The sequence below is a fragment of the Dendroctonus ponderosae genome, unplaced genomic scaffold (genome assembly GCF_020466585.1).
Source record: "Dendroctonus ponderosae isolate FM_Combo_2020 unplaced genomic scaffold, Dpon_F_20191213v2 Dpon_F_20191213_6, whole genome shotgun sequence".
Classification (NCBI taxonomy): Eukaryota; Metazoa; Arthropoda; class Insecta; order Coleoptera; family Curculionidae; genus Dendroctonus; species Dendroctonus ponderosae.
Genome location: NW_026018814.1, coordinates 3,098,882 through 3,124,248, shown reverse-complemented (window position 1 = coordinate 3,124,248; position 25,367 = coordinate 3,098,882). Strand labels below are relative to the sequence as shown.

Below are 25,367 nucleotides of genomic sequence, written 5' to 3'. Positions count from 1 at the left end.
TCATTTGTACATCATTCTAGAGAGAAATAAATGACCATTTTAGAAAGTGAACCATGGATGGGGAAATGTTGGCAGTTTTCTCAAAAAAGGCTTGAATTCCAGAAGTTTCAGATTTGCGTGGTTTTTTTTTCAGTTGCAAAATCCACTTGAACATGACGCTGCTTTTTTCGAAGTTTCTCAAGAACCATTCGAGCCACATAATTCCTTTTGGCATCGTTGGATAGAGAATTGAATGGGGGGGTCATGACCCCCATGATGCCCCCCCTGGATCCGCCCTTGTCAACACAAAGGTGTTGAAGCCTTTTGGGTAAAAAATAAACACGTTCATACATTAAATCAAGTACGCAAATTAAAAAATGAGTGTATTTGAGTAGTTTGAAAGCACAGCCAACGTGAAAACACTTAAATATCTCACTGTTGATCACTACCTACCGTTCTACCTAGTGAGACTATCGAAAACCGATGGCAAAATTCAGCGTACAAAATGGCGAACTCATGCATAGTAAAATTGGACCTAAAGGGATCTGTAATGTCATGACAGATTCACATTTCCTAAATCAGAAGAAACTTCAAATGTGTGGGCCATAACCTGCAAATTTTATTAAAAAATTATTTTCAGCGATTTAATAATGGCATTACAGCCGGCAAGTAAAGCGTTTATGTTACTAGGAGTGTGTGTACCGAGTTTGAAACGGGGCGCCTCCAAATTCAAGATCAAAAGGATGGAATTAGATCAAAACCTTAACATGGTAAGCTTCACCACTGTACACACTCTCAAGTTGGGAGGATTGAGGAGAGGGAATTGAAACACTCTTTGCACAATAAACAGAAGTTGTATGTTTCGCGTTTTAGAGCGGCTTGTTATCCGATGAAAATCTTCGTTTTCTTACTCTCATCAGATTGCTGGGTTCAGTGAAAACATTCCCCCAAACAGCGCGTCACAATTACTCCCTTTTTCAAACACCCTGATTATACTAAGGTCGTAACAGCTAGACTGAGATTATTACTGCAATTTGTGGGGTTCTCAGTCGTCTACACTGCCGTTTGCCCCAAAAATCCCACGGATTATTTCCTTACTTTAAACCTTTTCAGTATTTCTCCAAACACGAACTGCTCTACGCCCATGATCCTGACATGGTATGCAAAACTGGCGACGTCGTCCTAATAGAGCAACTTCCAAAAAAAATGACGCGCCTCATAACGCACAGAGTAAAAGAAGTGATTTATCCAATGGGAGACATGACCTGCCCTCTAACAGGCAAGAAGATCGTTGCCAGCAGATATCGGGAGAATATTCACGAAGTGAACAAAGTATATGGTGTGAGACCTGGCGCGTTCAACTACGATAAGGCACCAGCTAGAGGCTGGCAAGAAGACAAGAAAGACTTCACGCATCGCGAGACCTACATTAAATACCACGACGATGGTACAGACCAACCATATGCCGTATAATGTAATGTGTAGCTGATACCTCGTAGTTAATAGAACCTTTTATTTACATGAAATCTCGAATTACTCCATTGAAACCTAGTCTTCAAATTGCATGAAAACCTGTGCCATATATTCAATCAACCTAACGTATAAAATAAATCCGAACATGTCAAACTTAAAAACATTTCCTCATTCAGAAATTATTTTACCAATTGAAAGCTTTCATGCAACTTGTCTTATATCCTATAAAATAGTGCTTTGTACTAGCAAGACAATTACTTCGGTTTCAAAGTTCAGTCGGACAAGAATTCCCTTTCCAGGGCAGCGCCCATCATGTTCCATTCCCCTTCATCCTCCTCGTCTGGAGCTTCAAAACTGTCACTATCATCATCATCCGAATTTTGTGGTTCAACATCCAGATCATCAGCGATATCCTCGCCGCGGCGAAACTTTCGGCTGGGTAGATCTTCTTTATCGTCTTCCGCATCGTCCAAAGCTCTTTTCCGGTTTTCATGTATCTCTGAAATGTTAATTCGATTAAAAGTTCAATTTGCAAACAAATTAAACAAATGTACGTGTTTTGGATTCGTGAGTAACTAAGTCATGGGTGTTCTCGCGTTCCCCATCATCCGTCTGACTGTCATAAGCATCCAATATTTCCGTCTGAATCAGTTGCTTGATATTCACATCTTCCATATCGGTATCATTGTCATCCTCCAATTCAACAGGAATGGGCGCCACTTGTTCTTCATCATCGGTGTCATCCTCCAAAATATCCTCCACCTATTTAAGTTTAATTGAATAAGCAAAAGCACATAAATGCGATTAAAACGACGGCACCTCTTTATCCATATCGGCTATATCGTCCCGGGAAAACGACATCAAAGGATTTATCGTATCCATGAATCGACCACTTGGAGACCTTTTCCGCAGAACAGGAGTTTGACTACCTGGATACTCGGGAATGTGCTCTGGACTGCTGCAATGAGGTGGCGGGTGTCGGTTTTTTGAGCCCTTGGCATTTAACGGGAATAGTCGCTCATCCACTTGTTCCCATCTTTCCGCACAGCACCACAGCCAATCGGGAGTGACGATTTTCAAATTTTTTCTTCTACGACCAGCATTAACCTTGCAGAACAGTTTTAATTATTATCTTTTAATTATCGCCGGTTTATTATTAATATACCTTAGCGGTTCCAGGCCGGACGGCCACCAAATGGGTGGTATCATTATTGAAATTGTGCTGAACTTCGGCTCCTAGGATTCGTGCGACACGATATGCTTTGGATTCTTCGAGTTTATAGTGGGTTGGCACTAGGCCACTAAACACCAACTTACAACCCTTTAAAACCTGACTTTTTACATCTAAAAAGTTGCTCATTTGTATGTTTGCATAAAAGCCGTGAAATGCTACTTACATGGAATAACCTTTTTCAAGTCCGGAATTTTGCCAGATTCCATCTCATCATACAACTGGTAGTACGATGTGTGAATTTGTTTTAAAATGTCCTCCAAATAATTGATATAATCATCTGGATCTTCAACTTCATATAGGCTTGCATCTTGGGATTTCTCACTGTGTTCTGGAACGATTCCCTTCAGTTTGCCGTTAGTTTTCCCGGTATCCACTTTAGGAATACTTTCGGATTCGCTTTTTTTGTCTATGCTTTCTCCCCCCGAATTCAGCTCAGTTGCTAAGCTTATTTTAGTTTCTTCGATAGATCCACTGTTCTCTGAAACTTCTTCTTTGGTAACAACTTCATCGCTAGGGATTGGCTTAATCTCTACATTCGGCTCTTCAGTACTACTTGATGGAGGCACACTTTCGCTAATCTCACTGCTTACACCTTTATCATTATCATCACAATGGTTGCTCTTAGTTAAATCTTCATTGGTACTACTTCCTAACGCGTCACTTTTAGCATCTACAATTTCTGAGGAGTCTCCAGGGGAGGATTGAACAGTTTTATCTTCATTGACTGAAGTCAAATTTTCATCTTCTGTTTCGGTGCTTTCACTTTTATCTCCCGGAACATCAGGGGAGGGTTGCTTGGCAGCTCTTGTTAAGTCCACCCCTTCCTTGTCGTCGTCTTCATGCTTATCTAGGCCAGGAGGCGCGTTAATATCTCCTGTGTGTTGGAAAAAGTGATAAGGCTTAACATGGATTAGATTGGCTGCATGCGACCAGACGTCTTCGCGGTCATCTATAATACAAACCATGTCGTCGCCGCAAGGAAACAGAGCACTAAATTCCAAATAACATCGAGTAAACGATAGAACATAACCGAGTAAAAACAGGATATTACCTGAGATTAGCTTTTTTGCTAGTAGGGTCAAAGCACTCGTCGCGACTGAGAATTCGATTGGAAAAAAACTTTTGCTCTGGATCTAAAAATCTGGCAATCATGTGGGCATAGCTTCGAACGCCAAAAGTGCATATATGCAGCTCGTAAAATTCACATATGGTGCTTAAAAATTTGTGTGTTCCCGGTCGTAACCTAGAACAATTGAATTGGTATTATTCTGCGGGAATTTCAAGTTATTTTCAGATGATTCACCTGGTATGGTACCATGGTGATGTAGGGCCATTCAATTGAAAATGATACACATCTTTGATATTTGCGGGTACGTTGTCGTTAGTAGTGTGTATCAACGTTTGATCCAAATCTACTAGCAACACTAATTTCCTGTCTTTGATTAAACGGTCACTATCCGCTTGGCCCAACTGCTTAGCTTGCTAGAAAGCCTTTCCTTACTCAATACACTCAAGCTAATGCCTCTACGACTATTCTTACTTCTTCGCTGACTTTCAACTCTGGAATAGCATGGATCATGGGAACCGATGCAGTTGTTTTCTGGATCAGTTCTATTCTTAAATCCGCCCCACATTCAGCGCACATGTCGTTCATAATAGTGGGGTGACTGCAGGCCTTAATTTCATAAAGGGGTTCACTGCAAGAAATTCACGATTACAGGACTAAGATTATTCGCTTTTTGTTTAATTTTTGCAATTTTAATCTTTGTTGGAAGACATTGATGAGTTTAAGTTGTTAACTTGAAGTTTTTATTTGCATAAAAATGTTACACATTTGCTTTTGTGGTTGATTAATGCTGCAAAGAAAATTATTTACTCCTAAGGAAACGGTTGATTGTACCGGAAAAGCTTCTTGTGTGTGAAAAGAATGTGAATTCATAAGAAAGCTTTACAAAAACCCGTAAACAACAATGAAATTTTCAAAATTTCCCACACAGTATTACCCAGGTTGCACAACTTTGCCTTCCACCGCCAAAATTTTGTGGATGATGCCGGCTTGCAACGCCTTCAGTTTCTTCTGCTCGGGCTTCTCTTTCTCCATGAAATCGTAAATTAGCACAATTCGCCCTAAAGATACGGCATTTCCTTGCCGGACTTTCCATTTTTCGACTTTGATCGGTTTTGTTTGTTGTTGTAAAACACGCACAGCTTGATCGGCCATCTTCAAACTAATTGTCAACATAGCCCAATTGCTTGACGTGCTCTGCCCATGTTGCCAATGCTGGTCTAAAGTAGAGACAATGGAGTGACTTCAGGTCCAATAAATGTTAAAATTGCGAAAAAACACCAGAGTTGATTAATTTTATATTCTAGCTGTTGTTGATATAATCCATTTGAAGAAGAGAATATTGCGCTTCTACTTTTTAAATCCAAACTGATTTAATAAAAACAAAAATAATCAGCATCTCAAAAAAAAGAACTAAAATTAATATAAGCCTAATAAAAAGATTAACGGATTTTAAATACAATTTTATTAATTATAGGATTAAGCATATTCATACATAAAAACTCAATTGCACGACTAGCTACATAAGTTTTCCTTAAATCACCTTTTCGTTACCACCTGTGAGTAGAACCTAGTTTCTGTTTGAATGTCCATCATCTTATGAGCTTTTCAAGACTTGTATATTTAAATTAAATATTGAAAAGTGCTTTATATTGATAATATACTGAAAACTTGACGAATAATTACATAGTCAGAATATGCGAAGAAACCACCAGACACTAAACAAAGAGCAAACTTGCACGAAACAATCCACTTATATTATATGAAACATACGTATAATGTACCATTTGATTTTTTTTGATATTTAGAAGTACGAAGGCAGCTCTAAATCAAAGTCGACCAAAACTAAAAGTAGGATTATTGGGTAACACAAAGTATCTATATAAAACATTTGGAAAATCACAAGAGTTGTACATTTTATTACATAAATTAGAATTTGTCAATCATGTAAGAATTTTCTGACTTTCTGACCACGATAACTTATGTAATAAAAAGACAACGTTCTGTCTTAAGCCAAATAAAGGGCTTTAGAATATTACAATTTACGTTACATTCATCTTACGCTAATTCTTTAACAGCAGCTTGAACCTTGAGATCCACCCGATCCTCCTGCTCCCGGCAACGATGGATTAGTGGGAGAATGTTGAGGGCCGATTTTGATTCCGTTTGCCTACAATATCGCATACAATTTAATAATCACCCGTAAAGAACAGAGTCAGAATGACAACGTACCTCATTGTTGATATCAAAGACGCCCTCCTGAATTTTTTCGTAGATTTCCTTGGCAGTGTTGATAAAAGCTTCCTCAACATTGGCGGCGGTCTTTGCAGACGTTTCCATGAATACCAATCCGTGCTCTCTGGCGAAAGCCGCACCTTCCTCTTGTTTCACTTCCCTCCTTGACTCTAAATCGCTAAGTTCATAACACATTTAACGCCACTCATGGAAAACATTTTATTCAATGTGGGAATACCTTTTGTTGCCAATGAGCATTATGACCATATTGGAATTTGAATGCTGTCGGGCATCATCCAACCAAGTAGTCAAATGGTTGAAAGTTTCCCTTCGGGTGATGTCATAAACTAGCAGAGCTCCAGCAGCTCCTCTGTAGTATGATCTCGTTATGGATCTGCGAAAAGGAGATTTGTCTTGGTAAATATTCACAGCTTAATGGGACATTCATGGTCAGATCAGAGTAACGTTGTGGGCTGCGTTCTTGACAAACCGCAGCCAATGAAGCTAAGCTGAACCAAACCATTAAACATTGACCCTGATTTTTTACCCATTAATGCTCCCTAATCTTTGTTTAAACAAATGAAATCCCCTAAAGGGACATTAACCAGTTAAGTTATCTACCTAAATGCTTCCTGGCCAGCAGTGTCCCAGATCTGTAGTTTGATTTGTTTACTATCAATAGTAATCATTCGGGCCCCGAATTCTACTCCAATAGTCAAGTCATGAACTGGCTGGAATCTTTTATCAGTGAACTGAAGCAGCAGGCAGGATTTACCCACACCTACAAAAGAAATCAAAATGGGATATTATTAGGCAGGTTGCTGTGTTGACTGAAGATAAGGGAAATCAATACAAGCGGGGAATAGTATTTTTCTGCAGTTGAACTACTCAAAGACCTAGAGGATCATTAAAACACAACGAAGGATTTTTCTTCTTTGAAAGCTCGCAAGAAACTTGATGATACTGATACAATAGTAGTTGAATGAATTGGGAATATTTAAGCGTCTGGCTAGTTGGAGCAACTCCTCTGCTAGTGTTAATCAAGGCAGAAAATTGATAATTTTCACACCCACACAAGCAGTTTTGAGGGTTGACGATCAAAGCGATAACCAAACATCGACAACAATGGGGAAAATTACAAATCATTGAACTCCGTTACACTGACTAACTGCAATTAAATGATTGAAGAAAGGAACAAGCTAAATCTTTGTTTTTAATGAAATCTGCGTTCTAGTGAAGAACATTTACTTTGAGGCAAACCCCATATTTTGCCTTAGTTTTGCATAAGTTGACAACTTACCTGTGTCTCCAATTATAATATATTTAAATAGATAAGCATAGGACATGTTTCCACCTATTAATTCTTGTTAAATGAGGGATTTTCAATAAAAAAAACAACTTCGTATAACAATTGTATGACAGCTGTCCACTCTGACAAGGACAGAGATCACAATGGAAAATAAGCAGGCGCAGTGTCATGAAGTTTGCGCAAATGCGATAGCACACAATAATCAATATAAAGCTTGGCAAGTTTTATTGTTCAGGTCTTTTAAATATCGTTCATCTTTTTACTATTGATTTCTATATTTGGGCTATTATTACTGTTTTAGAGAAATATGGAAAAATAATAAAAAATAAGTAAATTAAAAAAGAAATACTAATTGAGTTTATTATTAATAAATAGTTAAGCAGTTTAAAAGCCGATTTTATAATATTAATTTACCTATTTCTATTGGCAAAAACGCGTGAAGCAGAGCTAAAAACTGGCTTTACATTTAAAAAAATAAAGTCTGTATATAATCGGGGACCGACTCGCCTCGCGCTGACGTCAGTCGTCGTCGCCTAATTTAATGTTAGTTTTGGTTAGTTTGAAAGCTAGTTTTTAGGTTAGTACTTCAACCAGCTTCAACCCTAGAAATAACAAAATAAGTAACAATAATATTGTTGAAAACGAACAATGCCCGATTGCAACGTGAATTTTGAGGCAGAAATCGAGGAGGGCCAAAACAAGCGATCAGTAAAATGCAAATTTTGCTCGTCGGTGATTTTAACGCCCGCAACAGCCGCTATTATGAACGTTGAGGTTTGCAACGATTATCTGGGCCTTCGCCCTGGGTTTATACAGTATTGTTTTTTCCAGCATTCACTGCCCTTAATTAGGCAAACCAAGACGACCGAAGAGAATCCTGACACTGAAACCACGTCCGTTTTTTGGGCAGTTAAAGACATGTTTACCTTCCAGAACGTGGGGTTTTCAAACACGGTTGGAAACACCAAGTATTTAACTTGTGCAGATTGCGAGGCTGGTCCCATTGGGTTCCACGATATTCCGACTAAAATGAGTTTCGTTGCATTATCTCGAGTTTCTCATGGCGACCCCATTTGAGCTAGAGGAAGGCAACTTGTTCTCAGATGCAAGCATTTGATTCGGTTTACTGTAACTTAGTTATTTATTTTACGCATTGAAGCTTTAATACTTGAATAAATACAGTATGCAGCTGGTTCTTTAAGCTTAAATGGACTCAACAATCACCTTAATTAATGAAATTTTCTGATAAAAACACGAAAATCCTTAATAGTGTAAAGAATGAGCCAAAGTTTGAAATGTATCAGCCTAAAACTTTCCTTGCTGCTCATCCATTTAAATCGGTATTCCTAATGTAGTGAGACTAGAACGGGATTCTTGGAGTTAATTGGGGAAGTAATCACTCAATTTGCAAATTGGTCACGAAGGCGACTTCAATCCGCAAGTGTCTATGTAATTTTCTAAATTGTTCTTGGGTGCCTGAAAACATTTAGTTTTATCACTGTTCAGATGGTATGATTACTGAAATATGCTGTTCTGACGAATAAGGAGTTAAAGCGATAGTCTACCGTGTTTTAATTGCTCTTTTTACTGATGTGTTACTTTTCTCGCCAATAATTAACTGCGCATTGTTAAATATTTGCAGCAATTTGCTGAAGGCCTTTGCTGGGTTCCAGCTGCTGCCAACTGTTTAGTGATTATGGAAAAATTAACGACACCCCTAACTTATTCTCTATAATTCCAGATGCGGTAAAGATTCCCGAATCAATCAATCAATCGCCCTTGATTGATAGATAATAAAATTTCCTACTGTTCCGCTAAAGGTCGCCAAATCCTAACGATTGAGGTCGGAGCTTATTGTATTGCTGATGAGGCATTTTTACCTTTTAAGTAAAACCTAAAAAGGTACCGGCGGTAAAGCGCGTATTTGCATCAAAAAAATCAGCCGCCTGAGTTGATGGGGTTCTAAATTTTAAGGACAAATTCCTTGATTTATGTAGGATGGAATATGCTAATACGTGGTAATTACAGACAGTTTATCTTCAATAGAGAAATATATTGGTCTGAAAGCTTCCTGTAGAAAATACATAATGAATTCGTGCGCAGCAATTTCTCAGCCCAGCCACATGTACATCTTAGCTAAAAAAAATGCACCTTCAAATCATTAAGTAGATATTCCTAATCTGATCCGTGACACAACAAAAAACAATCTTGGCACGCAGAACTATAGAAAATCACGACTCTAAAGATGTCTATCTAGATTTAGTAGGCTGAATAATCATGTAACTCTTTAAAATTCCTTGGTGATGTTGTTGTGGTGGGCAAGTTGCAGCTTTAGAGGCTCGAAACATAAGCCAACCCACACTTATTTCCTCGCAGCCATGCAATGCTCGAAAGCTTGGCGCTCATTACAAAAATCCCATAAATATAGTTCAATAGTTGACATCTTCACCTTAGAAAGCATTACGTGTAGGAGAGAAAGTCAATTCTGCGGTTGGTCATATCTCACCTGTATACGATTTGTTGTCTTTTGTATAGCCGAAAGTAATCGACCCACGATCCTCCAGCAGCAGTTTGAGAAACAATACATAAATTAATTTTTCCTTTTATCAAGACTAGAACATTACCATATCTTGCGCATTTACAGCGATGTAATTATTATTAATTAATTAATAATAATTAATGGCGTTCTTTCAAATACCGCTGAATGCGCGTCTCTATCCAGAGACATTTTTGAAAAAGGCACTTTTGAAACTCACTCTGCAACAAAAAGTCGTTTATAAAGCGCAAGCGGATGATAAAAAATTCGTAAAATCTCGGTCGAAAGCGCGATTGAATTGGATTTTATGGCACCAATGAAGCAAAGGACACTCTTTAAAATAGCTCTTAATGCGCGTTTCTATCTCGAGAATTTTTTTGAAAACGCGCTTTTGAAACGCACTCTGCTACAAAATGTCGTTCATAAAGCGCACGCGGATGATAAAAAAATCGTAAAATCTCGACCAAACGCGTCATTAACCTGAATTTTAACAGACCAGTTAAGAAAAGGGCGCTCTTTAAAATACCGCTGGATCCGCGTTTGTATCCAGAAAAATTTTTGAAAAATGCGTTTTTGAAACTCACTCTGCAACAAAATGCCGCTCATAAAGCGCACGGGGATGATGAAAAATTCATAAAATCTCGGCCGAAAGCGGGATTAAACTGAATTTTACCAGACCAGTTAAGAAAAGGGCGCTGTTTAAAAGACCGTTGGATGCGCGTTTCTATCCAACGAAATTTTTGAAGAAGGCGCTTTTGAAACTCACTCTGCTACAAAATGCTGCTCATAAAGCGCACTGGGATGATAAAAAATTCGTAAAATCTCGACCAAAAGCGTGATTAACCTGAATTTTAACAAACCAGTTAAGAAAAGGGCGCTCTTCAAAATACCGCTGGATCCGCGTTTGTATCCAGAAAAATTTTTGGAAACTGCGTTTTTGAAACTCACTCTGCAATAAAATGTCGTTCATAAAGCGCACGCGGATAATAAAAAAATCGTAAAATCTCGGCCAAAAGCGTGATTAACCTGAATTTTAACAGACCAGTTAAGAAAAGGGCGCTGTTTAAAAGACCATTGGATGCGCGTTTCTATCCAGCGAAATGTTTGAAGAAGGMGCTTTTGAAACTCACTCTGCTACAAAATGCCGCTCATAAAGCGCACTGGGATGATAAAAAATTCGTAAAATCTCCGTCAAAAGGCTGATTAACCTGAATTTTAACAGACCAGTTAAGAAAAGGGCGCTATTTAAAATAATGCTGGATGATTAATTATTAATTATGTTAACTATGCTTATTAATTATGCCATTAATTAATTAACCATTAATTATGCCCCAATAATTCCTGGTAATGAATTCAAGTCGAAACTAGCTTAGAAAGGTATGAAATTTTCCGGAAAATCTGCGGAATTTTGGAACCTTTGGTCGATTTCTCTTTTTGAAAAAGTGTCTTCTGCAAAATTTTTACTCATTGGACGAAGGTCATTATTGATGGCTGTTTCCAAACTCCAAATCAACTTTCCTCGACCAATTAAAGTATTGATTTAAAAAAATAACGCACCATCATCCACGTACTAATTATCTGCACACATTTGAATATCGCCGCAAGCGCGTAGGAAGGTAAAATGTTCCACCAAATAATGGTTGTATTCCTGTAAAATTCTTAGGCAAGGTTAATTAGGATTTGGTAATATTTATTATTAATTAAGGTGAATTTACAAAACGCTCGTGCGAATTAGGACCCACTATACGTTACGTTTCAACTTGCCAGCAAAGTTTCATAAATTATGAATTGTTTCAGATATCATATGGTATTTGGTAAACGGTGAATATTAATTTGTATTTATTAGTGCAGTAAACGTTAAGGAAATTATGTGTTTTATTCACGCTCGGAACAAGCTAGGTGTATAAATAAACATTACAGCTCTTAGGCGAGAATGGCAAATATAAGATCAGTTTTCCCAATGTCGCTTTTATATATGGAAAACTCAAATACAGCAATTCTGCGAACGTTACCTTGTTGAGTGAGCAATTGAGTCAACAATTGGCGACTTTATTCGCATCATAATTGGTTATTGAAAATCAGATTAAAATCCAACATTATTTTATACACCTTTTAATCATCAGTACCTCTTCCAGCAAAAATCAGATAAGGTTTTAATGACTCAATACCAATTCCATTTGCCATTCCTCCACGTTGTAAACTTGAGGGTTACATCAACAGTTCTTTGTAGAATCCAATTCGCACCTTTAAATTGATTTAAGAATCAATTAGGCGTCATTTGATGGAAGGTTGTCCGTTTGTCTTCTTTATAATTGAAAAAACATAGTGAGCGGATCTTCAATTATCTGATCTTGCTGAATAGCATGTAATTAGGATGGGCCAAGTTCCTAGTTTGCTTCGTAAATTAACAAAAAATATGTTGAAAACTATGAAGTATTAGAGGAAAGAATTGTTCGCTTTTATGCTTGATGGCTTCACTTCCGGGTTTGTTTTGTTGGTTTTGTTTGTTGCCTTACAGGCACTTTTGAAATGCCTATCGACGACGGCCTAATAACTGAAAAATCCTCACTTTTGCGAAAGACTAAACGATTAAATCGCAATTGCGAGTTCAAGAGGATTCTTTGTTATGATAAAGCCATTCACGTTGGTTGTGATTAATGAAAATGTAAAATTTAATTAAACCGCACAACAACGAACCAACTAAAATAAATAACATATTTGTTTAGTGATGTTCGACTACTAAAGGGTACTAGGCCAGTAAGTGCCTTACAGCGGATAAATATTTGTTAAAGTGTAGTAATCAGCGTTAGGCTAATTAAGGTGCCTTAAAATGTGAGAGCTTGTGTTGATTTTTTCCAACGCAAACGAATTCGAAGGATTTCAGGGACATTTTCCATAGCTCAAGTGTTTTTTCACGAAATGATGCTCAATACAATAATCATATACAGTAAAGTACGCTTATAATGAACCCGGTTATAGTGAACTTTCGGTTAAAACGAACTTTTTTCCTTTAATTGAAACGTCGTCCATAAAGACCAACGTATTTTTTTACTAGTTATAACGAACACGTTTATAACGAACTTCCGGATATAACGATCACTTTTTAGGATCATTCAGTATATTCACTTTCCGTTTATAATGATCTTCCACGCTGAGCAACACCAATCCTGCGGAGGTTTATATTAGTGAGAGCGAGAGACAGGCAGTGACTTGTTTTTTGCCGCGTTATGTATGTAAATCGTTTTAGAATGAAAAAACAAAAACGCAAAGATTTTTCACAAAGAGAGAGATTATTAACAAAATAAAAAGTGGAGTAAAGCAGAGTGATATTTGTAAGGAATTAGCACTTGGAAAGTCTACTGTTGCAACAATATGGAAAAACAGAGAAAACATTTTATCAGCGTATGACAAAACAAGTGTTAGATGTAGGAAGTTAAAATTATTTGCACATGAAAAGGTTGACAAAGAACTTATTAAGTGGTTTACTCAAAAAAGACAAGAAAACGTTCCCATAAGTGGCGGTGTTTTGCAAGAAAATGCTAGTGAAATGGGGAGTAAAATCAAAAACAAAGAGTTTGCTTCTAAAAGTTGGGAAGAGCGTTTCAGCGAAAAAATTGTTGGAGAGTCTGCCGGTGAAAAATTCTTATGAAAACGTTAGAGGCGATCGATAAAAATGAAACATTTTTCATAAATCTCTTAGATGCAGTCAATTTTATTCATAGAACTTGGCAAAAAGTTAGCCGAAAAACCATTGCAAATTGCTTTAAGCATGGGGGATTTATAAGAAAAAAAATGATTATGAACCAGACGATAAAATTCTACTTAACGAATGGTTAGAAAAGTATAAAGACTCTGACTACGAGTATGACACAAAGATGTCTCAATGTTGTCGAAGAACAAGTTAAAACCAAATTGAGTGATTTAAATTTCTTCGAATATGTGAGCATTGATAATGGCATTCTTACAAGAGAAATGTTGACCGATGAGCAAATTATAGACTCCGTAACCTCATCTACAGCTTTAAGCGATAATGAGAAAGATGACGATTTAGGTGAAACGTATTCTACTGCAGACACTAATGCTGTTCCAACCATTTCTGAAATGACAAAAAAAGTGTCAGAAACTCGGAATTTTCTACAATCACGCCAAGTTCCTAATCATATCTGGGAGTCCTTTTGTGATCTTGAAAACTACATAAATAACATCTATTTTTGCAGCAGAAATGTACAAACAAAAATTGCAGACTATGAAGTAGATTTCAAATTGAATTTTGTTTATCTTTTTGTGTTCTTTTTAGTCATACCTACTAACTTACTATGTAAAAATAACGCAATAAAATACACCACGTGTTTTTGTATCATTATTCGCTTATAGCGAACTCCGGATATAACGAACCAGTTTTAGTTCATTTTTCAAGTTCGTTATATCCGGAACTGTACTTTGCAATTCTCTAATATTTATCCGCTGATAATTCTTTTAAAATAAAGCCGATTGACTGCGTTTCAGTCACAAATTTACCGAAAGGGGTAAAATAATTGGTTATGCCAACAAATCGAAGCAAAGAGGAAGGAAAGAACAAATGATCTTTTATCAGATGATCAGATGCAAATATTAAATTGAAGACCTCAAGCTTAAAAGCTTTCATGTTATGGTTGCTGATCGGCGCGATGTTGCCTTGGTCGGACAAATTGCCTTAGCAGTTTCATGTGCAGATGGTTTTTCAGGTGCTACTTAATTAATATTAAAACTCAAAAGTAAACCTCATTCTACTAGTGAAGTAGCTATAAGTGAATTAACACGGTTAATTGAACAAAACACGTTTGCTCGACCGATTGAAGGCCTGAAGCGCAAAAATCCTGTAAGGGTAGAGAGGTGGATGTTCTTCGAAAGAGTTTTGGCAAAATCAGCCCAATTTGAGAAGAAAGTGATACAAGCAAATATAGCCAAAATTATATAATATGAAATGCTGTAATGCCGCTTTTAGCGAAAGGACTATAATTAGACAAACATTAGAAGACCTAAGACACTTGTTAACATCCAATACAATGATTATTGTTCCCCATTGGCAAACTTTCTTATTGTATTTACTTTGCTGGTGTTGGCTTTGGGTACTAGAAGAAACAAACTGCCGTAAAATAATCGTAAATAGCATCAACGTAGTAAGAAAATGGGCAAATTACAGCGTAAGGAATCGCTCAGATTAATCAAATAATTCAACTTCAAAGCACAATTATCGCCACTCTTGAACCATAAGTGAATCCTTTTGTGCCATCGACCGATGGCTTAAAGCATTTTGCAATTATTCCTAAATCATATTTACTTTAATCAGCCCATCTGCCATATGATGGTGGTTTAGAATTACTTATTGCAGCCGCCGCAGCACAGTCAAAGGAGAAAAAGTGAAAATCTCTGTTTATATAAAATTTTGTAATTCCGAAACGTCCAGAAATACGTGCGCTTCTAGTGTTTTGAATATGGGCATATGTCATAAGGTGTGCATATAGTAAATAAGGATGACGAGAATGATCGAAACCTTAATAAGAACTGAGTAATTATATATGTGGGCAAAGAACATCGGTATCAATGGAATAATTCACCGTCTCTTAGAAAGAGAAGAAAGCATTATAAGCGTATGGAAATGTGGCTTAAATTGTTTAATAGCACTGTGGGAACCTACGGGGTTTTCCAAAAGTGAGAGGACCTTTTGTTGACCTGAACTAAGAAGCAAATTCTCTTAATATTTAGCCAAACCAACAAAGATTACTTACAGGGGCGGATCCAGCTTTAAATTCAGGGGAGGGTTATGTAGAAAAAATACAGTCTTCTGTTGTCTATGAAATTAGCAAAATTATCGTTGTTTCGTGCAAGGGTGGCGTAAGATTATTGCAAAATTTCATGTTTTCCGTCCCGTTTTGCATGTTTCTCGGAAGCAAAATGAGCAAGAACGCTCATTTATACATCATTCTAGGCAGAAATAAATGGCCTTTTTAGAACTTTTTAGAAAGTGAACCATGGATGGGGAATTGTTGGCAGTTTTCTCAAAAAATGCTTGAATTCAAGAAGTTTTAGATTTGCGTGGTTTTTTTTGGATTGCAAAATCCACTTGAACATGACGCTGCTTTTTTCGAAGTTTCTCAAGAACCATTCGAGCCAGAGAATTCGTTTTGGCATCGTTGGATAGAGAATTGAAAAGTCGATTCAGTCGTAACAACATGAGTGAGGAAATTCGAGTAGTTTTGACGCAGAAAGCTAAATTTGAACACCAGACACTTAGCTGCAAGATTATGCAAACATTTCATGTTTTCCGTCCCGTTTTTGCTCATTTCTCGGAGGCAAAATGAGCAAGAAGGCTCATTTGTACATCATCCTAGACAGAAATAAATGGCCACATAATTCGTTTTGGCATCGTTGGATAGATAATTGAATTACCCCTTGATTACGTATTATCAATAGGATCGAAACCCGTCCGGAGGGTGCCTGAGGTCTGACCTACTTGAATCATAAAACTTCAACGGCTCCAATGATGCCCAAAGATTCATTATTTTTCACTACTAAATCTGTTCTAAGGATTCCCAAAAAATCAATGTTTAGATTTGTGACCGGAATTTCCCAGCAAACACAGCTGACAGTGTGTTTTATTAGCGTGAAGAACCTTCGATTCGTTAACACATATTCCAACACTTTGGAATTAAGCTCGTTTGTTTTTGCATAATAATAATAATTATAGCAATCTTGATCGGCAGCTTAATCATTGCGAAAAACTAATTAGTCGTGGGGGTCATAAAACGCTGAAGTTCCATTATCCATTCCATAAAATTGGAGACATAAATCAGACAATTTCTACTGAAAAAAATATTTTTTTTGTTTAATATTGCGTAATTTAAGATGAAAAGTTTGCTGCAAAATGTCATTTATTAATTAATTGCAGACATTAAAACACTGATTATGAACATAAATCACATCCTGGTATTGGCTGATGTAAGCGAATGAAAAAGTCGCAACTGTCTGGCAGTCAAAAAATCAAAGACAATTATTTTTATAATAAATTATCAGGCAAATAGTGTGTTTTTACTTGTAAACGGCACTGAAATCACACTATTAGCCCAGTAATTTGTGTGTGCAAACAAATGAACAAACGGTACGACGACCGAATGGATGCTAGATGGTCCAACGCATATTGAACCAACGCAAATGGTACCCAATTGAAGAAACAAGCGCCGGCTGCTGATGAATTGGGGAAGCGCTAATGTGAGGATGCATCCGAATATAAAAGGGATTTTACTCTTCACTTCTTTTAGTTAGCTTTTAGATTTCATTAAATACGAGCTTTTGGTCAGACATTCTTTAGGTAGGTACATACATTCATTTTTACACTTTGGTCGCAAGGGAGAATCAGTGAAACGCAGTAAAAAGTGTGGATTAATTTGGTGCCCGAATTCGTGGATGATCTATTAATCTTCTTTCTTTAGACTGATGTACTGTAAGTAGTTTGCTTTTATTTCCCGTTTGTTTCACTTATTTTGGAAGATTTGGAGTCGCCACGTGAAATATTTCGCAATACAAAGCACAGAAAAATATGAAAGTTGTTTTGCCAAATTTTATTGATCGCTTAATATGAATATTTGTTGGCTAATAGTGCATTCTTCGGATATTCGTTTAATCAATCAATTGATTATCATTTCTTAAGCGCAATTAGCAACCAGAATGGACTCAATTGGTGTCTTTCTTGTGCGTTTTCGGCACAGATGCTGAACACGGGAAACCTGCATACACATTCACTGTTGTTAGACGAAGAATTCCATCAATAAACTTACTTGAGAAAGCGCAAAAGAGTTTCTCGAATTTACATCGTTTTTCTCGATTTCTGCAACTCGGATCTTGATTGAACTTGCGAGAACAATTAAACAAAACATAAATCTTCATATCGTTGGCACTCGGTTTGCAACCAGCACCTAAATAAATGGCATGGGAAAATCGCCCGCATAACAATAAAAAACTAACACGCTTTGTTATACACGTAAAAATGTGAAGATAATTTTTTAATTGAAGTGTCTAAGCATGGGGCATTTGAAGCAAATTGAATACAAAGACGGAATTTCGTGCAATTAGCCAGCTTTAGAGGTGTTGAATTGTGGAGGAAGCTTATGGGAAAAATCGTCACATTTAACGGAAAACAGCACCATTCAATGTTGGACGCTTTTTTTATCGTCTTTCGCAACAAGATAATATGCTGTAGCAGATAAAGCGGTGTAATGTAATGTTTTATTAGCCAAGTTGATATCGTAACAAATGCGCAATTGGCGAAATTAAGCCTGAAAAATAACGGACTTATTACCGAAACAACCAGCTCTAAGTTTTGCGCATTAATATTGAACTTGACCAAAAACCGAATTGCACACGCAACGTCGTTACAGCCAAGGCGTTTCAATCATGAAACCTCAGCTAAACGCATGCCGATGATATTTTTCAAACTATTTTTCCGCGATATTTACCTTTTCAACTTTTTATATTTATGTTGGAGTTGGAAACGTGAAAAATGCTTTTGCAAGTTTTTCATTAGTTTTATTTTGCCCATCTGTCTAAGTTCACTTGAGATTCCATCCATTTCCACTTCTAAATCACTATCCCTTGAACATTCACTAATTTTTTAATTTTTCGCTTTTCCCGCAAGGTTTTCATAGAACTTTTATCTGTTTTGTGATATAAACATCTGTCATTTGTTTTTAATTTGCCCACCTCTCAAAGTTCAGTTTGTCAGCTTGACAACTGAACGTCAGGCTATCAAATATTGTGACACTTCAGAAAATTGGTGGGAAATTCAAAAGCTAAGGATAAATTGAATTCTTAAAAAACTGAAAGCAAAATTGTGAAAATGAGTTTCTAATCTGCAACCGAACATTGTCTAATTTTAACACTTTCCGTCTTCAACAGTGCTAATTTGTCACAAAGAATCTCATTTAACTGGTCAGTTGTTCGAGCTGGTGCTTTATCGGAAAGAATGTTTCCCGCAAAGGCCTAAAGCGCAGACTAAAATTCACGAGTCTCAATCCTCTTTAGATCTCCGATAGCTGGAAGATTAATTACCCAAACACCATCAAATGATATATAAAATAATTGGCCTATCATGAGTGTTATCTAAGGTTACCAGATTAAGGTATGGTACCAATTTGCAATTACTGACTGACCATCAAGGTGTTCTGTGAAGAACTTCTTAATCGTATCTCGACCATCACGGACATCTGGACAATTAATTCATTAGCATGGCTTAAACAATGCCGGTTAAAAGTTAAAACCCAGAGCCTCAAATAGACAGTCTTCTTGTATTAAATGCACAATAATCAATCATCGCTATCCTCATAACCTTTCATTGTTAAATTTGCGATTTAATCACAAAAATCGCTGAACTGTCGAGTCATTTTGCCCAAATTCGAATCGATTATCGGTCGAAAGCGGAAGGTTGAATAACACTCGCACCTCAGAAGTTCCGAAATCAATGTAACAATTCCCAAAACAATTTAAAATTTTCATTAAAGTCCATGTTGAACCACAATAATGAATGATTAATAGCGGTGGTTCAGCACTAAAACAGATGTATTTCTTGAACGCGGCTGCATTTGACTGTGCAATATTTGAAATAAAAACCCATTAGTGAATGCATTGAATGCAATATGCAAAAGCAGGTTAGCTATCAGCGCATTTCAAGTACCATTAGAATAAATGAAGACGATAAAAATGAGACAACGAAAGGTTGTATTATGAATACCCAACTAGAATGACTGGTTGCGCAACAAACTATTATTACAGTTAAAAATGCGATTCACTTTTAAAACATGATCCTTGAAACGGGTACATGTTCGGTACGATACTCGAGTCGTTACCTAAAAAAAATGTAACACATTCTCGCATTAAGCAACCGCATCCATATAACATGTTTTCAATCGCATCCTCAAATTAAAATTAATTGGATGTCATAATCTATATCTCCGGGTAAAAGATTGCGGCCCGATGGATCTAATCGGCCATCATCTGAGCCGCACGTTCAAACACACTTTTTTCTGTGCATCTCAAAACAAACGGTTCAGCATTGCGTTTTGGCCTCGCAACAATGAGCCGACTTGGGAAACGGAAAATAACATAATTAAATTCGGAGAGAGAGAAAGTAACCACAACTATTAGAGTACATTACACGGTGTTAAATTTTAAGTATTTTAAATAGTTTCGCAACTGTTATTTTATGTCTGCATCTGCCTCAAAGTGGCATAAGTGCGTGGCTTTTGGGCACTTGCGGCTTGTCGGCACATAAAGAACGATTTTTTGTAAAACTGCTCTGATTTCTGCATAAATATTGCAACGGTAGTTCCACACTCACATGCAAAAGCCTCGAACCTTCAGAACTCTTCGATTGACTGTGGCGTTTCCTGATCCGAAATGATCCAAAAACTCTTTTCTGTGACAAAGAACATTCTTCTCCAGACAAAAGACGATGTTCTCTTCACATGGTGCTTTGGCCCAGTTCGGAAGAGTTGCAATTTTTTTAATGAAAATCATCCAAATCGATGCATCAGGTGCCAATTACTTGGCCACCGCAACCGCCCGACCTCAACCTGTTATACTTTTAATGTGGGTACATGTGAAAAAACCTACTTTTTCAATGGGAAAACGTAATTGCGGATGAGTCTACTCAGAAAAACAATTTGGAAGACTAGAGGTGACTTTTACCAATACGACATCAAAATTTGAATTTATGGGGGGTTTGAACCACTACTTAGTTAATCTATGGTTTGATTAATGGCATGCATTTTTTGCCGAGCAAGAAAATGCATGCCAAGGCTTAAAGCAGCAACAACGCTACACATAAAAACTGATGATGGTGGAAAAATACACCGAAACGTATTTTGATTGATAAATACACACAATAAATGACTGAAACCCAGGAATGAATTTGATTTGGAATTTATTTTTGAGTCACTAAATCAGCTTCAACTTACTTAAGTATAAAAGCTAAGAAAGTACAGGCCAAAGCACATACGCAAACATTTCCCACACTATTTCCTTTATGCGATCAGATTAAAATCCACTGAGCAAATCCTCACTATCAATGTGAATTTGGTAATGCAAAACTGTCGTTTTTTAAGTGATTAATGCGCAATTGCTTCATAACATCAGCAGTGTATCTCACGCATTGATGATGCTTTCAAAATAATTGCGTTTCAGACGTTTTCCTCAGGCCCCCACAAAAAACGAATGATTTTTTTATGCTAATAGTAATGTTGGGCAAATAAAGAAGAACGCCAGTCATAATTTTCGGCTAAGACGTTTCGCCAGCACGCATTACGACCATCTTCATAGGTGTGTTCTCTGCAGCGCCTCGTCCTCGACGACAGCCTAATAACCCCAATTATTCAAACTGGAAATTAAACTGTTTTGTATTGAACTGGCCTTGTCACCCTCTTTATTTGCGCAAATTCGGAATTGCGGAATGCCTGAATTGCCTCATGGCCCAACACGTCGTTTTTAGCCTCGTTCAAGCCAGAACTAGTCGAGTGATTGCTCTTTGTAATATATTAGATTTAATATATGTTATTGCAACAGGGATCCCATGTTAGAAGCGTGAAAGGTGTTTTCAGGCTACAAAAATTTCGGAAATTGCCCGATCATTAAGGTGATGAATCGAGTAGTGCGATGATTTTAATTAAATTGCTGAGCGCTTGATTGTTTCCTTTAAAATTTGCCTAAAAGACGCACGAGCGTTTGCATAACGCTCTTTTGAATCGACTAAACAAACAAATTGAGCAATTGGCATCGTCATTCGAATGAAATTGGTCAATAAAACCGCATAAAACACTGTCGATTCCTTGGGTAAATACTGCTGAAAATTTCCTCTCATTTACTTACTCACTTTCCATTTTTCACATGTGGGTACTTTCAATCATCAAACGGTACTTTTAATAGCCAATGCTTGCCCAATAAACCATCCATTGGTCAACAACTTGTTAACTATTTGCCATTAGAGAATATATTCTTACAAAGGAGAGCTTGTGGAAAAATGCAATTCTGAGTAAAACCGTTGTTAATTCATCACTTAAGTGATCTGTTGAATTCAAATTAAAGGTTAAAAATGAAGGAAACCGATTTCAAAACCGTAACTTCCTTAAAGATCAACACGCTTTGGCGTATAAATATTCGGAGAAATTTGAACTTTGCAATTTTATTACAAATGAGGTTTTGCTTTATGTTTGGTGGAGCGTTTCGGACTGTTGCAATACGCGTCATTTTTGGCGATCATTAGTTTCAGCATCAGACTTTTACATAACGAAAATCTATCAATAGCAAACTGAAGAATGGCCCGACAGTTTAATGAGTTTCGCACAGAAAAACACATTAATGGAGCTGGTAACAACAAATGCAGGCAGAAAAGTGCACGATTTGTCTTCGGATGGACATAAAAAAAAGAATCATCCGAAAGGTCAGCTGGGTTGGACATTTCAAAGAAACTTATTCCTAATTCAGTCGGATTAATTGTGAAATTATGACAATTTACCTCCGATCAGAACGCCAAGGCAGCAAGAAGACATGAGTTAATAGACTTGAGTGATTTCAGGTATGAAGCTTCCGATTCTTCTGGTCGTCTTTTTGGTGGCAGGTGCCATACAAACTGAAGGAGCCACCCGAAGAGACCGAAGAGCTGCTGGTAGGCAGTTCAAGTTATTAGCAACTTGGATTTTTGACCCAATTTTTATTTTAGAGAAACTACAGGCCTCCAACGCCGACCAAATGGTACAGAACATTCTTCAATGGCTGCAGGGCGTTTATTCGCACAACAGCCGAAGAGGTATGTTGGCCCTAACATTAATTAATCAACTTGATTTCATGAGTCGGGTAATTAATGCTCACAAATGAAAACTTTATAGGCAAAAGTGGCACAATGACGGTTCAAAGTGCTCTAAAATGGCAAAATATGCAAAAATCAAGGACTTGCATTATTCCAGCGGTCGCTAATTGGTCTAACGATACACCAATACGAAATAAACGGATATAACTTAGTTATGTTGGTGACACGGTCAGTAAATTAATCGGGCTCATTGGTGCGGAGATCGATTTATTGCGCGAAATATCACGGTGAAATGTTTAAATCTGTTCGATTCAATGGCATCAAACAAAAGCCTGATGGTTAATTTATCTGGCTAAGGCTGGGAACCAAATGGAAGCGATAAAAACGTTAAGTTATTAAATACATTAACAATTTTTTTACTCTAACCGGATATTTACTCCATTCCCTAGTGATAAGTCATATTTTTCTCACTAGGTAGATAATGACATATAAACATCTGCCATTTGTTTTTAGTTTGCCCACCTCTCAAAGTTCAGTTTGTCAATTTGACAACTGAACGTCAGGCTATCAAATATTGTGACACTTCAGATAATTAATGGGAAATCCAAAATCTAGTGGAGTCAATTTGGGCAATTTTCCGTGTTCGTAGAGAGAAGAAGAGAGAGAGAAGGCTTATTATACGTCTCGACCTACGCACTTTTTTGGTGACGGAACCCTTTTAAAGAGCAAAATTTTTAACGAAGCCCTAAACCCTAACTAAACTAAAAGCAAAACGATTTATATGTGTATTGTTTATTAATAAGCATGCAAAAAAAGGTTTTTTGGAATGAAATGAAAATTGGTAGGCATATAGTTTTTTTCAAAATGGCTACCCTTCCGGAAACATCGAAAATCGACGATATCTTGGCTTTTTTAAATAAAAAGTCACTATTTTGATTTCAAATTTGTATTCAGCAATAAATTTTGAATTTAAAACGTCCATTTGTCAACACTTACCTGTCATAGTTTGTGACATATGTCACATTTATTGCAAAAAAAACTGCGATGCAGAGGTTTATTTGAAAAACCATCAACTCCTGAACCATTCCTGTTTTTTTATTCAATTTTCAACGGTTTGGCCGATATTTTCCATTGATTCTGACACTTTTGTTATTCGTGCGTCTGTTGCGGTGTTTCAAAGTTAACAATAAAAAATCCCTGCATTACAGTTTCTGATAAGAAATTTAAATTTACGCATTACTTCTATTACCGACCACTTGATAAGAAAACAGTAATCTTTCTTCCAAAAACTGCCAATAACTCATAGACGACTTTAGATGAACGTACACAATGTTAAGAAAAATGGACTTAAAATTGGATTTTACATTTTCATCGTTAGCGTCTTCCTTAGGGCTAAAATAAAACTAGTCTTCCTCAGGGCAAAAAATGACATATTCAGGGGTCTTTTGTATTTATTTGTATTTGACGGTTTTTTTTTAATTGTAGTCAAGCTAATTCAATTGTATATGTAAATTTTAGCCTTGAAGAAGACTAAATATATAGTCGAAACGTAGGCTTTTGCAAGAAAATGAAGAGTTTCTGTTCACCGTCCCAAACCGGCTAAACTTGATACCTGTATTAAATTTTACATTTAGTTGTGGAGTCAGAAATAGTAGTTGCCATTTAAAAAAGGGAAGTTTTTGTCATTTTTCTCTATTGTCAACTTTGGAAAATCGCAGAAGAAGCATGAAACATAACAAAAGTGTCAGAATCGATGCAGAATGTCTGCCAAACCTTTGGGAATTGAATTAAATAATGCCGATTTATTTACTTGCAATAGTTCAGGAAATATGAATTTGTTAATGAACCTCTGCTACCCCTTTTTGTGCAAAAAATGACATAAGTCAAAAACTGTGACAGATAAGAGTTGACAAATGGACATTCTGATCTGACAAATGAAAGCTGAATTGAAATATGAAAGCAAAATGGGAACTTCCTATTAAAAAAACCAAAGTTGGCATCGATTTCCGGTAATTGCGGAAATGCCGTTATTTTGAAAATACATACTATTTTTAGACTTGCAGCGACCGATTATGGTGCTTATCAAATTTCATATTAATAAGATTTCGGGAAATCGTGTTACTTTTCCTGACTAAACTTCAATTTTAATACAAATTCGTTTCCTGGGTTTCAGTCATTTATTTACTTCGCTAGCAAGAGCGGATCCAGGGGGGTCATTTTGCAACTCAAAAAAAACCACGCAAATCTAAAACTTCTTGAATTCAAGCATTTTTTGAGAAAACTGCCAACATTTCCCCGTCCATGGTCTAGAATGATGTACAAATGAGCGTTCTTGCTCATTTTGCCTCCGAAATATGAGCAAAAAAGGACGAAAAACATGAAATTTTGGCATAATCTTGCACCTAAGCGTGTGATATTCAAATTTGGCTTTCTGGTTCAAAACTATTCGAATTTCCTCACTCACGTTGTTACGACTGAATGGAATTTTCAATTCTCTATCCAACGATGCCAAAACGAATTCTGTGCCTCCAATGGTTCTTGAGAAACTTCGAATAAAGGCCATTTAGTTATCTCTGGAATGATGTATTTTTGCTTTTTGCTTCCGAGAAACATGCAAAACGGGACGGAAAACACGAAATTTTGCAATAATCTTGCGCCACCCTTGCACAAAACGACGATCATTTTTCTAATTTCATAGATAAC

At 36.9% G+C, this 25,367-nt stretch overlaps 5 protein-coding genes across 5 annotated transcripts; 3 read left to right on the top strand and 2 right to left on the bottom strand.

Annotated features, from left to right (window-relative positions):
• The first annotated feature begins 556 nt into the window (after positions 1-556).
• On the top strand, positions 557-1,505 carry LOC109536445 (28S ribosomal protein S17, mitochondrial). The gene is made up of 2 exons (XM_019902669.2): positions 557-749; positions 1,093-1,505. Exons 1-2 carry the CDS (start codon positions 630-632, stop codon positions 1,450-1,452), a joined length of 480 nt encoding a protein of 159 aa, XP_019758228.1. The 5' UTR covers positions 557-629; the 3' UTR covers positions 1,453-1,505.
• On the bottom strand, positions 1,479-4,939 carry LOC109536444 (RNA polymerase II subunit A C-terminal domain phosphatase). Its single transcript, XM_019902668.2, has 9 exons — positions 4,690-4,939; positions 4,227-4,383; positions 3,990-4,168; positions 3,738-3,929; positions 2,850-3,676; positions 2,618-2,796; positions 2,272-2,559; positions 2,007-2,214; positions 1,479-1,951 (listed from the first exon to the last, which is right to left on the bottom strand). Exons 1-9 carry the CDS (start codon positions 4,926-4,928, stop codon positions 1,725-1,727), a joined length of 2,496 nt encoding a protein of 831 aa, XP_019758227.2. The 5' UTR covers positions 4,929-4,939; the 3' UTR covers positions 1,479-1,724.
• A 261-nt stretch (positions 4,940-5,200) lies between these two features.
• On the bottom strand, positions 5,201-7,442 carry LOC109536460 (ras-related protein Rab-2). Its single transcript, XM_019902688.2, has 5 exons — positions 7,288-7,442; positions 6,609-6,768; positions 6,226-6,381; positions 5,985-6,165; positions 5,201-5,922 (listed from the first exon to the last, which is right to left on the bottom strand). Exons 1-5 carry the CDS (start codon positions 7,331-7,333, stop codon positions 5,824-5,826), a joined length of 642 nt encoding a protein of 213 aa, XP_019758247.1. The 5' UTR covers positions 7,334-7,442; the 3' UTR covers positions 5,201-5,823.
• Positions 7,443-7,835: 393 nt separating this feature from the next.
• Positions 7,836-8,489, top strand: LOC109536485 (guanine nucleotide exchange factor MSS4 homolog). Its single transcript, XM_019902721.2, has 2 exons — positions 7,836-8,070; positions 8,128-8,489. Exons 1-2 carry the CDS (start codon positions 7,945-7,947, stop codon positions 8,371-8,373), a joined length of 372 nt encoding a protein of 123 aa, XP_019758280.1. The 5' UTR covers positions 7,836-7,944; the 3' UTR covers positions 8,374-8,489.
• An 8,702-nt stretch (positions 8,490-17,191) lies between these two features.
• Positions 17,192-22,664, top strand: LOC109536493 (the record flags this gene model as incomplete). Its single annotated transcript, XM_048667686.1, is given in 3 exon segments — positions 17,192-17,312; positions 22,434-22,523; positions 22,578-22,664. Coding segments are annotated over 3 exon segments (184 nt in total), but the record flags the coding sequence as incomplete, so codon positions are not given.
• Between the last annotated feature and the right edge of the window lie 2,703 nt (positions 22,665-25,367).

Coding starts and splice junctions, on each gene's coding strand:
- LOC109536445 (XM_019902669.2), top strand. CDS start 630: ATGGCATTACAGCCGGCAAGTAAAGCGTTTATGTTACTAGGAGTGTGT. Junction 750..1,092: donor TAGATCAAAACCTTAACATG/GTAAGCTTCACC, acceptor AAACCTTTTCAG/TATTTCTCCAAACACGAACT.
- LOC109536485 (XM_019902721.2), top strand. CDS start 7,945: ATGCCCGATTGCAACGTGAATTTTGAGGCAGAAATCGAGGAGGGCCAA. Junction 8,071..8,127: donor CCGCTATTATGAACGTTGAG/GTTTGCAACGAT, acceptor TGTTTTTTCCAG/CATTCACTGCCCTTAATTAG.
- LOC109536444 (XM_019902668.2), bottom strand. CDS start 4,928: ATGTTGACAATTAGTTTGAAGATGGCCGATCAAGCTGTGCGTGTTTTA. Junction 4,384..4,689: donor GGCAAAGTTGTGCAACCTGG/GTAATACTGTGT, acceptor AATTTCTTGCAG/TGAACCCCTTTATGAAATTA. Junction 3,677..3,737: donor AGCAAAAAAGCTAATCTCAG/GTAATATCCTGT, acceptor TTTGGAATTTAG/TGCTCTGTTTCCTTGCGGCG.
- LOC109536460 (XM_019902688.2), bottom strand. CDS start 7,333: ATGTCCTATGCTTATCTATTTAAATATATTATAATTGGAGACACAG. Junction 6,769..7,287: donor TATTATAATTGGAGACACAG/GTAAGTTGTCAA, acceptor TTTCTTTTGTAG/GTGTGGGTAAATCCTGCCTG. Junction 6,166..6,225: donor ATGCTCATTGGCAACAAAAG/GTATTCCCACAT, acceptor TTATGAACTTAG/CGATTTAGAGTCAAGGAGGG.